The sequence below is a fragment of the Cinclus cinclus genome, chromosome 25 (genome assembly GCF_963662255.1).
Source record: "Cinclus cinclus chromosome 25, bCinCin1.1, whole genome shotgun sequence".
In the NCBI taxonomy this organism is placed as follows: domain Eukaryota; kingdom Metazoa; phylum Chordata; class Aves; order Passeriformes; family Cinclidae; genus Cinclus; species Cinclus cinclus.
In genome coordinates, this window is record NC_085070.1 from 1923664 (window position 1) to 1940056 (window position 16393).

The 16393-nt window shown below is 54.7% G+C and overlaps 1 protein-coding gene across 1 annotated transcript in view; it reads left to right on the plus strand.

Annotated features, from left to right (window-relative positions):
- The window catches only part of KIRREL3 (kirre like nephrin family adhesion molecule 3), a 138808-nt gene extending 122873 nt beyond the window's left edge, over positions 1 to 15935 (plus strand). Inside the window, exons 12-18 of the mRNA XM_062508538.1 lie at positions 12 to 112; positions 191 to 389; positions 1674 to 1709; positions 4530 to 4637; positions 8300 to 8409; positions 14499 to 14585; positions 15492 to 15935. Coding sequence (XP_062364522.1) covers positions 12 to 112; positions 191 to 389; positions 1674 to 1709; positions 4530 to 4637; positions 8300 to 8409; positions 14499 to 14585; positions 15492 to 15935 — 1085 coding nt within the window. The remainder of the gene's footprint in view (positions 1 to 11; positions 113 to 190; positions 390 to 1673; positions 1710 to 4529; positions 4638 to 8299; positions 8410 to 14498; positions 14586 to 15491) is intronic.
- Positions 15936 to 16393: the final 458 nt, after the last annotated feature.

The following is a 16393-nucleotide window of genomic DNA, read 5'->3' on the forward strand; positions in this document are numbered from 1 at the left end:
TGTCTCCACAGGGCCCCCCATTATCTCCAGCACACAGACCCAGCATGCCCTGCATGGCCAGAAGGGGCAGATCAAGTGTTTCATCCGCAGCACTCCTCCACCAGACCGAATTGTGAGTATCACCCTGGGGCACGGCGGGTGCCTGGAGCACCTCGGGGTGCCCCGGGCTCACCCCTCTCTCACTTGGCAGGCTTGGTCCTGGAAGGAAAACGTCCTGGAATCTGGGACCTCCGGGCGCTACACGGTGGAGACAGTGAGCACAGATGAGGGGGTCATCTCCACGCTGACCATCAGCAACATTGTCCGGGCTGATTTCCAAACCATCTACAACTGCACCGCCTGGAACAGCTTCGGCTCTGACACAGAGATCATCCGGCTCAAGGAGCAAGGTGGGCACTGCCCGGGAGCTGCTGGGGGCTGGTGGGCAGTGGGAATTAGCACCTGGCCGGGCTGTGAGAGGAAGAGATGCTGTGAGAGGCAGGAGGTGCTCTTGGGAAGCCAAAGAGGAAATTAGGAAGCATGGTGACAAGACTCCAGCTGTGCTAGCTGTAGGATTGCATCCTTAGAGCACATGATCTTGGTAAAGGGGCAGGAGCAGGGACAAGCCCTGTGAAGTCTCTGCTTGATAAGGTATTCCTGATTTTACCTGTCCTGCTAAAGCTGGAGGGCACAGGCTGATCCTGCACCCCTTACTTGCTGTCCCACAGTCCAAGGTGATGTCACTGCCCCAGCTGGAGGATCATTTATAGCCCTGGAGAAACAGGAGTTGCTGCTCCCAGCAGACCCCACTGCTCCAGAGTGATGCCAGTGAGCAGGAGGAAGGTGTTTGGACTGGTGGCGACTCCACATTCCAGCCACCAGCCAAGATGCCAGCATGTCCTACAGGGCTGGGCTCACACACCAAGCAATTCCCAGGGGATGCCAGGGAAATTCCACTCTTGGGGCTCTCCACAGCAGCGGAGGGAGATGGCTTGTGTGAGGAATGCTTAGCTCCTGGAGAAACTCCAGTTCTCCTCTATTTTATTAAATGCCAGGGCAGGCAGGTGGATTGCTCTCATTAAGCCGTGATTTATAGGCAAGGCTGGCGTCCAGATTAAATCAGAGCTAAATGAACCCCTTAAAATTAGCCTTGGGATTCTTCCAATGCAAACAGAGCCAGTGGTTTTTCCAGGTCGTCTGCCAGTCAGCGGGAGCGCTCGGCAGCGAGCCTGGGTCCCAGCGGAGGGTGGCCAGGCAGCCGAGCTCAGATCCAGGGTCCCTGCCAGGCCAGGAGAGGGGACAGCCCTGCCCAGGTCAGGGTGGCACAGGGGACAGCCCTGCCCAGGATATGGGGACAGAGGGGACAGCCCTGCCCAGGTCAGGGTGGCACAGGGGACAGCCCTGCCCAGGGCAGGGGGACAGAGGGGACAGCCCTGCCCAGGTCAGGGTGGCACAGGGGACAGCCCTGCCCAGGATATGGGGACAGAGGGGACAGCCCTGCCCAGGCCATGGGGACAGAGGGGACAGCCCTGCCCAGGGCAGGGGGACAGAGGGGACAGCCCTGCCCAGGGCAGGGGGACAGAGGCCATCCCCTTCACGGGGAGCAGAGCGAGCAGAGGGCTGAGCGCTCAGGAAGGCTGCGGTGGGCGCGTGGGCTGTGCAAGGCTGTGGACACTTGCTTTATTTTCAAACAGGTACGGAAATGAAATCAGGAGCTGGTATTCAAGCAGGTATGGAAATCATGAGCTGACGGTGAATGTGAATTGTCCCCAGTCATTACCACACCTGAGGGCCCAGCGTCCTCCTCCTGGCCCGGCAGCGTTCCATAGGGCAGGCAGGGCAGGAAGGGCTGTAGGGAAGCTGCAGGGCAATGACTGGGGCAGGACTGGGATGCTGGAGTGGTCCAGTCCCCCCTGTGCCACTGACCCACTCTGGAGACCAGCAGTTTCTGTGCCCCAGCTCCCCTGTGACTGGGAGGGGGATGCTGTTACTCAGCCATGTTTAAAATGTTGTGGAAGTCCTATAGAGTGCTATTTTGGGACAAAAACAAAGAGGGAAAAGTACATGTTTTTCAGGGTCATTTGCAGACATCAGCTTGGTTCAGCATCGTGGGAGAGTGCTGGCCAGCATCAATTGGCACCAGAGCAGGTTTAGATGGATCTTGGGGCAGCTGCTGTGGGATGTGCTGCCCTTGTGGTTCCTCATCCTGTGCCACAGAGCAGGATTCCAGGGGGAGCCAGCAGTCTGGCCCTCCTTATCTTACCCATCCCTACAGAGCAGTTTACCAACCCCACCATTCTGTCACTGCCCCTTTGCAGTTACCTTTATCCCAGCCCAGGAGAGGTCTGGACATTTTTCCCACCCCATTACCTGCATGGTTCTGCATCATCTTCATCCCCATCACCACCTGCTTCTCTCTGTGCTCTGCCCTGCAGCTCCCATTCCCCAAAGCTGAGAGCCAGCCAGCCCTCCCAGGGCCTCCAGGCTCCTGTCTCACCAGCCCCTTGCTCCATACTCCCTTGGGAAGGCCAAAAAAATCCCATGAGGAACTACCCCTGTTGGCAGGAGCACTGCCTCAGAAAATCCTGGTTTCTTCATGCCATGGCTCAGCTGCTGGGTTGGAGGATGCTGATTTTAGGGTGAGCTCCTTGGGGCAGCTGGACCCAGCTGCAGCATCTGTTTTCTGAGCTCCAGCTTGAGGTAGCCTCAAGGGGATTTGCCTTTTCACCACCTGGGCACTCTCAGAGGTTTGGTGGTGGATTGTTCAGTGCCACTTGAGTCATGTCAACAGTGGCCCAATTTAAGTGACATCAAGAGACCAGCAGGCCCAAGCAGGAAATCCATGAGCAAGCTACAAAGTGAGAAACATCAGTTTTTTCTGATGAAGTGTGAGCAGAGCCTAAACTCAATCAGCACCCCAAGTTTATCACCCTGCAGTTCTTACCCATCTTAGGGTAAAGATGGGTAAAGATAGGGTAAAGATCTTACCCATCCCAAATTAGGGCTCAGGACCCAGGAGCTCCACAGCCATGGCTTAAGGGTACCATGAAGTGGCTTTAGAACTCCCCTATCCCACCTGGGATAGGGTAAACAAGGAAGACACTTTTTGCTGACAATGGATGCTGGTGGAATGACAGCTGCCCCCAGTCCCACCAGTAGGGGTGTGTCCCCCTTGGGAAGGATGAAAGGCACAAGTGGGATCTGTGGTCTCAAGACCAGGATGAAAATCATGCCCAACCCCAGCTCCACACCAGTGGGCAATGGGAAATGGTTCCTGTATCACCCAGTCAAGCGATAATCCCTGGGCTTTGCTTCTCAGCTGTGTCCAGCAGCATTCATGTCCCCCATCTGCACAGACCACTGAGGAGAACCACCTCTCTGCATACATTTTTCCATAAATTCATCTGATCCATTTCCAAGGCAAGGGTTCTAGGGAGAAAACACCTTCCAAGGAGGCGTCCAGGCAAGTTGTGAGGGCACACTCACCCAGGTTATCTGGTCATCCCAGACAGGCTTATCCCTCTTTTGGTTCACTACAGAGTGTTTAGAAAGAGAAGAAATGGAGACCTAGAGATATCTCCAGCCTTAGGGGAGGGGGTCTTCAGGATGCAACTTTATCATCCCAGGCAAGGAAGGCAGTTTGTGGCACCCACAGCTGTGGTGTCCTGCAGTGTGAGTGCTGCCCATCACTGCTCCTCCTTAATCCAACCCAACACTCATTGTAAAGTCGGAGCTGTTCCCAGAGAAACTGGAGACAGAGCAGGGAGATAACAAGGCTTTGGGGCTGCTAAGCTGACCCTCTCACCATAAATGTGATTTTCCATTCTGCCCTCCCCACATCTTACAAGCTGCTGCCAGGGCCTGTGTAGATAAATCAGCTCTGCTGGCTGAGTCATAGCCCAAAATCCCCACCAGGATCTTAGTGACAGAGTTCTTGTAGGTGGAAGGATGTGAGGATGCATCCCTTGCTCTGCCTCCCATAGACCCTGCCCACACATCCCGGTCCAAAGTGCTCAGCCTCAGCATGGGCCATCCCTCCTGTCCCAGTCTTTGCAGCATCCTCAGGAATTTGGGAAGGATGACACTTGATAAGCCACTGGAGAAGGCAGGAAATTGGGATATAAAATAGGCAGGGGCTGTGAATGATGACTTGGGCTAAGTCATCCATCAACCTGCTTGGATGCTGTTTCTCTTTCTTAATAATATTAACACGTGGTCTTCTTTTGCACTTCATCCTTCAGAGCAGCTCATTCATTAACCCACAGGGCACTAACAAGAACAGTTGCTAATCTGCTCCTCTGGCTCCCCCTCCTCTCCTCCCAGGGTAAACTGAGGCATAGAACAAACAGGGTTGTACAAAGTGCAGTGTCCCACGGGGCAGCCCGTGCCGACATCACCACGCAGGGATGGGGGAGCAGGGAAGGAGACCCCAAAATCCTCCCTGGGCTCATTGCTGAGCCTCTTGCCAGTAATCAGGGGTGGGTCCCTGGGGGAAAAGCCTCCTCTGTGACCTTCATCCCGCTTCATGCTTCCTCTCCTTCCTCTTGCAGAGTCGGTGCCGATGGCGGTGATCATCGGGGTGGCCGTGGGGGCTGGCGTGGCGTTCCTGGTGCTGATGGCCACCATCGTCGCCTTCTGCTGTGCCCGCTCCCAGAGGAGTAAGTGTCACCCCCCACCCTGCATCCCTTTGGGAGGGCTAGGGGGAGAGCTCTGGGGAGAGGGTGAATCGAGCGGAACAGGGAGAAATCACAGCCTGAATTTACTGATGGAATTTGCTGGATTTTCTTCTCCGCACAAGCCGCTTCTCGTGTTGGTCTGCCAAGCGTTTGCTGCAAACAGCAGCCCTGTGGGAAAAGGGAAGGGTTTATGGAAAACATGCCAGGCTAACTGCTGATCCCTGTTAGCGGCTCAGGAGGTGTGGAGGGGACCTCTTAATCTCTCCCTTGGAGAAATCCTGAGGTTCAAGAGGGAGAAGCATCCTCACTGTGCCACATCAGTGGTTAAAAACCCTGCACAGTTCTGCTTCTGTTTTAATTCAGATTTTCCTGACATGCATATTCCTGGCAGGAATGAGAGCCTGCAGAGGGGTTTTTCATGGAACTTGTGCATTTTGGAGTCTGGCTGCAGTGGGAATACAAGTTAAAATGACATTAGAGACGCAGGTAGAGGAGGAGGAGGGGGAAGCATTGTGGCATTGTCTGGCCTCATTAAAAAGACACCAGGAAATTAAAGGAGGATTGTTGGCTCCATGAAAAGGCACCAAACCAGGAGGGAGAAGATTGTGATTGTCTAGAGCATTCCAAGCCTCTGGGGAGAGGAGGAGATCCTTGGCACTGCTCCCAGCTCACAAGACGCTTGGTATGGATTCTGGGATGCCAAACTCTCCACATGTGTGCCAGAAAACCCAGTTGTTGTACTTTTATTTTCCCCCCCTTGATGGTTTACAAAGCCATCAAAGACACCAAGCTGCTCCTGGATTCAGTAAGGACACACGGCCCCCCACTGCAGAAATGTGTTTAATTTTCAGCATGATAATGATGCCTCTCCCTGTTTCATCCCCATTTTTTTTTGAACTCTCACAGCCTCCATTAGCAAGAATTAATGAATTAGATAGGGGAACTAATTTATCCTGCTTTTTGGGGAAGGATTGCTGATGGACAGGACCCGAGACCAGGCCAGTTTGATGTTGTGGAGGTCATTTGACAGCAAGGGCCAATGCAAGCACCTGAAGGAAGCGGGACCAAGCTGTTTTCCCATGTCAATGGGCAGTTTTTTCCCCATGCTGCATCCTTCAGAGAAAGAGAGAGTGTGTGTTCATTATTTCCCTCTCGTTTGATGGAACCAGATGGTGCAGAGCTCTTTACAGGACACACAGTTTAACTGGAATGCCATGACAACATATCCCAGACGTGGTGAAAATGCCAGGATTTAGACCCTCACAAGCTGGAGGCATGCAAAGGTGGGCTGCTCTTCAAGAGAAAAGCCAGGGGGGGACAAGATCCCCTTTGATCCCAGCCAAATACCTTGTGTTATTTATCCCCCTGGTAAATCAGGAAGAAGAGGCATTTTCCTCACCTGGGAAGGGCTGGGAAGATAGGTTCTGGAAAGAGGGCACTGGAGACATGGTAGCAGTGTTTGAAGTCCCTTTTCTCCACTGTGCTTCCTATCCCATTTAGAAAAGGTTTTGGGTCTCCGATACACCAGAGGCTGCTGGGTCTGGGCATCTTCCCTGCTTTGCTGCTCCCCTGGCAGTGGGAATTCCCTGGGGAAAGGTCAGCAGCATCCCCAGGCCAGGCCAAGGGTCCCTGTGCTCCCTACAAGGCTTCTTTGCCACTTCACTTTGGGATCAGAACAAGTGAGAAATCATCCAAGAGATCAGTGAAGATCCCTGTCCTGATCTCCCTTCCCTCCCCAAAACCTTTTGGGAAGGGAAGAGCCAGACCCAGCTGGGCACAGCAGGAAATCCCAAGTGCAGGTGGGATTCCCCAGCCTGAGATCCAAGCATGGGGTGCTGGTGGCACTGAGGACACTCAGTTCCCCTTTACCTGGTTCCAAAAGCTACTGGAAGCTACCAAAACAGAGTCCTTGGGTTTGGGGGGAACTGGCAGCATGAGCAGCTGAACCAGACCCCAATGACACTCAGGGTGCAGAACCCTGCAGGGAAGGACCTGGATGTGCCAGGTGGATGGGCTTCTACCCTAGTTTTGAGGTGCTGATGCCAGCTGAATGCTGTGGCCCCAGTCTCTGGTGGCAGGAGGGTAGGAACATCAGGCTGAAAGGTGAGGACAGAAATTTCATCACTGTTAGTGGTGTGTGATGTGCAGTTATTCCAGAGATCAGCCCAGGAATGAAGGGATTGACAGAGCACCTGGATATCAGGAGGACTCATTTCCTGCCAGGATGACTGTAGATTCCTCTCCCAAGACTAATACTGGAGCGTTGTGCCATCACTTACAACAACCTGGTGCAGGCTATGGGAACAGTTGTGTCGAGGGGACACAGTGACCCAGCAGTAACTCTGGAGAAGGAATCTCCTGACCCGGCCACTGGCCACAACTAACAGCAACGGGAAAGGCAATTCCTGACCATGTTTTGGGAAAATGCAGCAAAAAACAAGGACCAGGTGCAGACACACCGAGCCCAGAGGCTCTGGAAAATAAAATAAAATTTACCTCACATCTGTTGTTATATCTTCAGTGACTTAACAGCCCAGAGTTATTTAAGGGGGAACACTCCTGGGAGAGGAGCTGCAAGACACTGATTAGCTTCTCCTTGTGATTAAAGGCAGAAGCTCCAGCACCAGGAACGTGGTCTCAGCAGATCAACATTAAAAAAATAAGCTGTAGTAACTTCCCAGCGAAAGGCTTTGCCTTGTGCCTTGAGACTTGGAGAGGTCTGGGGGCTGTGGGTGTGGAGGACAGGGATGAATTCAAGGACGGAGCTTCGAGCCGGTGTCACTAACATCATCCAGTTTGGTTTAGAGATAAAAATCCCGGGGGGTCCAGGCTTTTCTGGACTGATCCCCACAATCCTGGCTTGGCAGGGCGCTGCTGGATCCGCCAGCTGGAGGGAGATCTGACAAAGCGGTGGTTCAAGGCAGTTTTGGGTCTGGGAGGGCTGGCACAAACATCCTGGGAGGTCAGAGCCAGATTCGTGGCTGGGACCCGGCTTCAAAGCTGCTGAGGTCTCGCTGCTCAGATTTGCCTCCATCTCTGCTTTTCATCTCGGCTTTGCGCTGCCGCTCTGCTCCCGCTGCTCGTCTGTGGTTTAATTCTGCTAAAATGACTTGTTCAAAGCACGCCTGACACCTTCAGGGAAGGCAGGGAGTCTCTCCAAGAATGTTTCTATCTTCTCTCATTGTCATTTCCAGGCTGCTTGGAGATGATAAAACCGTCCCTGGCTATGTCTGTGCTCATTGCTTGGCCTTTCCCATGTGTTGTCTGCCCCCCAGACTGGGGGAGGGTTTTCTCAGGGGCTCCCAGTGCCTGGGCAGAGCTGGTGCATCCCTCAGGAGCAGTATTTCCTACTGATCAGCAGGCTGGACAATTACTTCCCTTACTGCGGGAGCAGTTCTGTTACAGCCCAGCCCCGGGTAACAGCACCGTGAGTGCGGCAGGGGCACACCGAGTTCCAGAAGGAATTCCCGAAGGAGTCCGAGCTGTCCATACTGATGGCAACACAAATACTGCTCCTCCAGCTCTCCAGTGGGCTTGCTGAGCCGGGGTTATTTTCTCTGGTGCCGTCAGGAATCCTCAGTCAGGTCCCTGCAGAAGCTCCACCACTGCCTCGGACTAACCCTCTTCTCCATCTCTTTTCCCAGATCTCAAGGGTGTGGTTTCTGCCAAGAACGACATCCGCGTGGAGATCGTGCACAAGGAGCCGTCCTCGGGCAGGGAGGCCGAGGAGCACCCGACCATCAAACAGCTGATGGTAAGGAATTCCTTCCCTTCCTAAGCGATTGCTCCGGGCTGAGTTTGATGGTAACAAGCCCGGACACTTGTCGTTCAGCCCCGTAATAACCACTCAAGGAAAAGATGCTCTTCCAAAAATCCCCTTCTCGAGATCCACGTTCTCCTGCCATAAAATCTCCTCGAATGCAACTTGGCTAATAAGCAGGGAGAGCTGGTAGGGGTTTATTGCGGTGGCCCTTCTGCCCGCCAGGCGAAGCAGATTTGCCACCTCACACCTGGAAAGCTGCAGAGGGCTGGGAGACACACAACGGGTGAGCACGAGGTGATAACGAGCTCATTAATAGGGGAGGTGTCACCTTCCGAGGCCACTGCCTTCACCGCGGGGACAGACGCGGGCAGGGCAGGAGGTGAATGGCTGAGATCCCAGGAAACCCAGCTTGCACCCTGATGCTGCTGCTGCATCCTCACTACCAGCCCCTCTGTGTGTTGTGGTTGCTGTTCTCTGTATCTCAGCCCCAGTTTGCCTTGGCTTTCACTTGCAGGGGACAAATAGAAGCTGAAAAATGGCAAAGAAACCTAGAGAAGAAAAAAAAAATGGAGAAAAAGAATGGGAAAGGGAGAAGGGATTGAAGAAGCCGGTGGCTGCTTTTTAGGCTGCTGGGTGTTGTTTTTTTTTCCTCCTCTAACTCTCAATTTTGTGGTCAGCACTTGTATGTCCTGCCTGCTGTTCCATGAATGCCTGGTGGGAAGGCAAGGATGATCATCGCAGGGTGGGTGGAATTGCTTGCTGAAATTGTCAGGATTGCCAGGGTGTTTAGACAGCCAGGGAGACTCCAAACAATGAGGCCAGAGGAGGTGGAGATCTGGCAACTTATCCCAGCACCAGTGAGATTCCTGTGCAAGACAGTTTGATCTCTGTAGGGCTTTGCCCTGAGAAATCTGCAAGTCCATGGTGGGATTTGCAAGGCTGGAAGGACAGAGGAGGCTGGGGTTGGGTTTGGAGCAATCTGCTGGGATGAAGGGGAATGAGAAACTTTTTCTCCATGGGACCCTGTACCTAATCCGTGTGATCAGCAGTGCCAAGCCCAGATCTGGCTCCCACAGGGGCATCTGAGATCATCCCAAATCCCGTTCCAGGCTGGAAGCACCAGACTGGAAACACACACAAAGCCTCAGCAGAAGAGAACACTTAGCACTGTGAGTGAACAAGGAAGAGGATGGTGGTGGGACATCAGGCACTGGATCCTGGAAGGCATCCTGGGGACTTCCTTAGGTTATTTGCAGCAGCCAGGGGGTGATTTCACATCAGCCTGTGTCATGGTGAGGCTGGGAGTGGAGCTGTGCTGGGCATATCGCAGTGAGGATTCTGGCAGGATGGAAGTAGTGCAGAAAAAAATGACAACGTTTGTTTGAGACCTGGGAAAAAATGCCTTACAGGGAGAGGTTGTGGAGCTCCTGGGTTTATTAGCCAGACTGGTGAGAGGTGGTTTGGTCACAGCATAATGGATCTGTTTAAATATGAACAGGGAAGGCAAAGCTGAGTGCTCTTATATGTGACACAACAGAGACTCACGTCCTGGCTGGACTGGAAGAGGGGCAATTCTTCCCCTTTCCTGGCCAAATCCAGGTGTTTTTCCTGAAAATACAAGCAGTTGGAAATTACATCATTGAATCAGTGCCGTTCAGGAGCTGGAAGAGATGGTCTGTGATCTCTGACCCTGATGTTGGCAGGGTTTGGTATAGCTGGGACATCCTACCTGCAGGGAGAAGGCATCAAAGCCCCCTCCCCTGCCTGGACCAAGGCCTCCCCACCCTCATCTGCCTTTGACAAGCATGTTCCCAGGAAATACTCCCCAATTCCTCCTCTTCTCAGAGCCTGCAGGGACCCCCTCTGTCCTTCATCCTTGTCTTTGCTGTGTCCAACAGCTGGTGTGGGCATCCTCCTCTGGCCACCAGACACCCAGCCTTGGATGCCAAAGAGGTTCCTGATAAAATGTTCCAACTTTGTAAATGAAATTAAGGATCAAGTTAAAAACTTGCTCTTGCTGATGAGAAGCAATGAGACAACTCTAGCAGGGGGAGAAGGGCAGGGCCCAGCACCTCTCTACCCTCACCCTAGGATTTTCCAGCTCTCTCCCTTCCTGGTGCCAGCATTATTCCCACTGCTTCCCCATTTGCCTTCTCTGAGCATCCCGTGAGATCTCCATCCCTTGAGATGATCTCCTTGCCCTCACCAGTGTTCATCACACCTTTCATTTTAATAACAACTGTGACCATCATGGCCATGCCCGGGGCTCAGGATCATTAATGTGGATGTTAACGAGGAGCAGCCACGCTGGCAAACAGCTCCTCGCTGCTCTCCATCCTAATTCCATCTCGGCCTCTTGGTCAAGCACCTGACTCCGGCACAGCCTGCCCTGCTCCTGCTGGATTTCAGGATCCTCAGCACCGTGGATGTGCCTTTGCTGCTCGGTTTCCCACCGTGTCCCGCTCTGCCGGAGCGCTCTTGGCCGCAGGGTGCCAGTGTGACTCTCCATCCCCCCAAACGCTGTTTTGTCATTCTCCAGCCATCTGTGACCTCCGCAGCTCACCGTGCTTTTCACAAGTAATTATTCATGCATCTATAAATTCATTAACACCTTAGGATACGCGTCACGCTGGCTGATTTGCGTATGTTCACATTGCCTCAGCGGCGTCCCCATCCCCTGCTCCGCGAGCTGTTCTGCCAGGCAGTGCCTGCGGGCAGGGAAAAGGCTGCCAGCTCTAATGGCTGGAGGCAAAAGAGCCCGGTAAAGGGTCTGATCCGGGGGAAAATAAACCACAAGAACCGCATTCCCCCTCCTGCGGGATGCCTTGCGTGGGCACGGCAGCTCCGTTGAGCCCGGGATGTGAGGAGGGAGATGAAGAACATGACGAAGAACATGAGCTCCGGCGTGACACAGCCTCCTCCCTTACCACGGCTGGGTTTATTCCTGCCTGATCGGACCCCGTGCCTCCCCACCTGTGAAATGGGGTTGATAATCCCAAAGGAGCCATCCTCACTGCTGTGAGCAGTCAGAGACGATCCCAAAGTGACAGGCAGGCAGGGGCATCCCAAAGATCTCCATCTTTGGATCATCCTTTCCATCAGAGGGGATCCAGTGTGACCAGGCAGATCCAGGCATCACCTTTGGTTCATATTTGAAGTGGAACAGTCAAAACAATCAATCTAGTGATAGGTTTATCTTTTCCTGTCTCCTTAAACCCACCCCTCTACTCCAAGGGCTGTTCCTAGTTTGTTCCCAGCCTTCACAGGTGATCAGCACCTGACAGGTGCTCAGCTCAGATCCCCGTGGAAGAGGAAAAATCAAAGAAGCGGAATTTCCATTCTAGGCTCATTCCTACCTGCAGCCTTCCTACCTCTGCCTTCCCCCTGTGCCCGTGGGCTGGGACATGTTCCATGTGCCCAGTGCCCGGAGAACATCCCTCCCTCACAGCCGACCCCTCCCAGCGGCACCAGCCCATCCAAAAGCAGGATTTTGGGGAGAGGTGCGACAAGGCGCTGCAGCTTCTCCTGTGGTGGGCAGGCACCCCCACCCCAGCGAGAGCTCACATCGCCGGGCCACAGGCCGGAGCCGGTGTTTGAAGGTGATAAAGATTCATGGAGCTGGGAATTCCCAGAGGGGTTCTCTATTCACGGGCTTGTTCCCTCCCTGGAAGTAGAGGAAGTCGCTGTTCCAGAATCATCCCTGACCCTGATAACGTCTGGCCAGTACAAAGTGCTGCCGGGTGGCATCCAATTACCCAGCCAGCCGGAAATATTGTAATTAAACCTGGAGCGACGTGGGGGGAGGCACTTCGAGCCCGCCAGGTCTGGAAGATACTCAGGGACCTGAAGCAGCATTTTAAAAAACATATTGCGTTCACTAATGAAAGCCAAGAATTTAATATCCTGTCGGATTCTCCAGCTCAGAGGCTTCGTTTGGGGGCGTGAAACGCGGGAGAGCTCCGCATTTCCAGAGGCGAGCGGGAGACCCGGCACTGGCTGCTGCTCCCATCCGCTGTTTCCCTGTGCTGAGGGACCCTGGCAGGCGCTTTGCTCTGCAGGGATGCGCTCCCTGCGCGGTGCGAGCCAGCACAGCGAGCCTCAGGTGATGCTTTAGGATCCGGAGGGGGTTCCCTGCAGTGGCGGTCAGGGACGCAGGGATGCAGTTTGTCACATCCCTCGGCCACGCTGATCCAGGAGGCACCGGTGAGGTCTGGGAATGAGCAGGACTTTGCACCTCGCTGCGATGCCCCATTGTTCTGGGGATGGGCAAGGCTGCTGGCACCTGGCAGTGCCAGGCAGGATAAAGTCCTGGCAGGAGGTAATGGTAGCCACGTAGCTCTAACAGGCGGGTGTATCCCCAGCCATCTGCCCGGCAGCGCTGTGACCCTGCCCCGGAGCATATTGGTGCTGTCATCTGGCTGGAGAAGGCCGTAGCTCTGGAAAAAGAAAATGTCCGGGAATGGCACTGGGGAATCCCATGTCAGGGCACTAGGACATCTCCGGTTTCTTTTCCCATGTGTTTCCATCTGCCCCTTCACAATCACCGTTGTGAACTTGAACTCGAGTGCACTTTAGTTAACTTCCATCCCTTCGGTGTTTACTCAGTGATGACAAAGCAGGAATCGCACTAATGAGGATCCCACCGCCCACTAATTAATGAGGAAAACTTTAGTAAAGTTGATGTTAGTGACCGACTGTAATGGGGGAATTGGAGGTTCAGTGATGTGATGGCGTTTTGTGGATCTCACGTGGGGACTCCCTGCAGTCACCAAATCCACGGGGTGCAGCCGAACACGGAGCGTCCTGCCAGCCCCGGGGACAGGCAGGGTCCCCAGAGGGCTCAAGGAGTATCCCAGTGCCTGCATCACTTCCGCCATCACTTCAAGAGGCAACATGAAATGGCTTAAACACCCCATCAAACCCGACATTAATTCCAGGGAGGTTTGGTGACTGTCCCCTTGGTTCCCGCCTCCCTTCTCCCCTCTCCATCTCTGGGTCTGCCCTACCCGCTTGGGTCATCCACGCCAACACACACACACACAAAAAAAAAAAAAAGCCAAATCCAAGGAGGAGAAGTGTTTGTTCCTTTTGATTCCCTGCTGGGACCTCTTAAACCCTTTCGATAGGGTTAACACCAACAGTCTGCCTTTCAGAGATGCTTTAGAGAATCGAGGGGATCGCCGGGGCTGGCAGAGCAAAAAACCTCTCCACATCCCATTTTAGTTGCACTCGTTTAATCCTCGGCGACACTTGTATTTATCCTAGCAAATCAATGGTTGATACAGTTTTTTTTTTTTCCCTAGGAAAACTCAGGTACTTTAATTTATTGCCTTTAACAGCCACATCAAAGGCTTTCGGAGATGAACAGCAAGGCGCCGCGGGGTGAATTTCCACAGCCACTTACCATCTTAAAGAGGAGAGAATTTGGGCAATAAAAGGGGATTTTGGGGCTGTGATCCCAGAAAAGCCGGGCTGGAGGCGTCGGGTTAATACGGGAGAAGCTAAAAAAGGCAACTGAGAAATTGGTTGATAATTATCATGCTTCCTGCACAGCCCCGCGTGCTGAAGGAAGGGTAATTAAAGCCGTTGAGTAATTAATGTGCACCTTGCCCCTCCTTTCCGCCTTCCCCCACCAGAGCCAGCCTTCAAAGGAAAACTAATGAGGGGACCAAGTTCAGCTGAGGAGGAAAGGATGAAAAAAAGGAGAAGAAAAAAAAAATTTAAAAAAAAAATTAAAAAGCGTGATTTGGGGGTGTTGCTTTGGGTAGGTGGGCGCAGCCCCAACCCTCACCACGGTAAATAATTCATTTTCTGCACCAGCCGTCTTTTACTGCCCTAAACAAGGAAAAACAATCTGTAACCCAGGGAATTGTGTGGCTTTTGGGTGTCAACCCTCTTTCACCTCCCTCGGACACCGCAGGGCATCCCTGGGCAAGTCCTTGAATCTGACTGGTGGCAACTTCCCAGCGCCCTGGGGCTGATGATGGGTGGGGGGCTCGCCCCACATGGCCTGGGGCTGATGGGGAACCCGGGGCCAGGCGGTGCCTGGAATGCTGACCCCTGCCTGCATCCTTTCCTAGATGGACCGGGGGGAGTTCCAGCAGGATTCAGTGCTGAAGCAGCTCGAGGTGCTCAAGGAAGAGGAGAAGGAGTTTCAAAACCTTAAGGTGAGTTGGATCCTGCCTCCCTCCCCAATGAAGAGGTGGGGTCAGAGCCCCCCCCCGGTCACTCCTGGCAGAGAGGCTGCACCCCGGGGTGCTGGGCACCCCTCCCTGTGCAGAACCAGCTCATGCCTCACCCAGCACTGCTGCTGCCAGGCTGTCTGTCCTTGGACCACGTCCCCAGTGGTGGCCTGTGCCAGAGGGCTGTACCCGTGCAGGCAGAGAGGCTCTGGCATGCTGACACTGTTTGGTGGCCCCAGCAGCTTTTAGGAGTAACACAAAAGTGTGGTGCCAGGACAGTGGTGTGCAAGGGGCACTTGTGTCCCGGCCTGGAGGAGGCTGAACAGATTGGAATCCACTGCTGGCACAAGAGGACATTGCTGGATGGTTTGGTGGTTGAAGTGTCCTCCAAAGGGGGGAATGTGAAAATGGGGAAGGTTTGGAGGGTTCATGTGAGGAGTGACTGAGGTAACTTGGCTTGTTCAGCCTGGAGGAGACCAAGGGGAGACTCATCAGGGTCTGCAGCTTCTTCCTGAGGGACAGCTCTGATCTCTGCTCTCTATGACCAGCAACAGGACCTGAGAGAAAGGCTGGAGCTGGGCCAGGACAGGGTCAGGCTGGAGATCAGGGAAAGTTTCTATCCCCCGAGGGTGCTGGCACTGCCCAGGCTCCCCAGGGGATCGGCACAGCCCCAAGGCTGCCAGAGCTCCAGGAGCGTTTGGATAATGCTCTCAGGCACAGCCTGGGACTGTTGGGGTGTCTGTGCAGGGCCATTCCTTGTGGGTCACTTCCAGCTCAGGGTATTCAATAACTCTGGTAAGTCTTGCATGTGGATGGGCAGGGTGGGGACCCCAAATGCCACGCTACCCAGGGAGGCCACCACCAACCTGCCCCGCTTCTCCCATTCCCCAGGACCCAACCAACGGCTACTACAGCGTGAACACCTTCAAGGAGCACCACTCCACTCCCACCATCTCGCTGTCGGGCTGCCCGGCTGACCTGCGCCCGGCCGGCAAGCAGCGGGTGCCCACGGGCATGTCCTTCACCAACATCTACAGCACTCTGAGCGGGCAGAGCCGCCTCTACGACTACAGCCAGCGCTTCGTGCTGGGCATGGGCAGCAGCTCCATCGAGCTGTGCGAGCGCGAGTTCCAGCGCGGCTCCATGAGCGACAGCAGCTCTTTCCTCGACACCCAGTGCGACAGCAGCATCAGCAGCAGCGGCAAGCAGGACGGCTACGTGCAGTTCGACAAGGCCAGCAAGGCCTCCGCATCCTCCTCCCACCACTCCCAGTCGTCTTCCCAAAACTCAGACCCCAGCCGGCCCCTGCAGAGGCGGATGCAGACGCACGTTTGAGCCCCTCCGGGGATGCTCGGGACCCTCCGCGTGGGCGCCGTGGCTCCGTGCTCGGACAGTCGCGCCCGCCGGCAGCGGCGGTGGGAAGAGGCCGGATCCAGCCCCCCCGGAGCAGGGCTGCAGGGCAGGGGATCGGCCGAGCATCCCCCGTCCCTGATACATGCTAAGCACAACCCCGCCGAGGACGCGCTGAGCCCCGGGGAGCCATCCCCTCCGCTGCCCCCCAGCCGCTCGCCTCCGCTTCCCGCTGCCCTCTCCCACCCGGCTCCTCTCCTTCCCTCGTGCTGTTCGGTGTCCATACGTATAGAGTCCGTGTTGGGGGGTCGGGGGGTCCTGCCCTGTGGGACAGCGGTGGGGGGACAGCGGTGGGACAGGGACCCCCCCACCCCCCCCGGGAAGGGCCTCTCCACGCTGTATCGCGGCACCACGGTCAATACAAGAGGTGTTTCTCGTGGCAC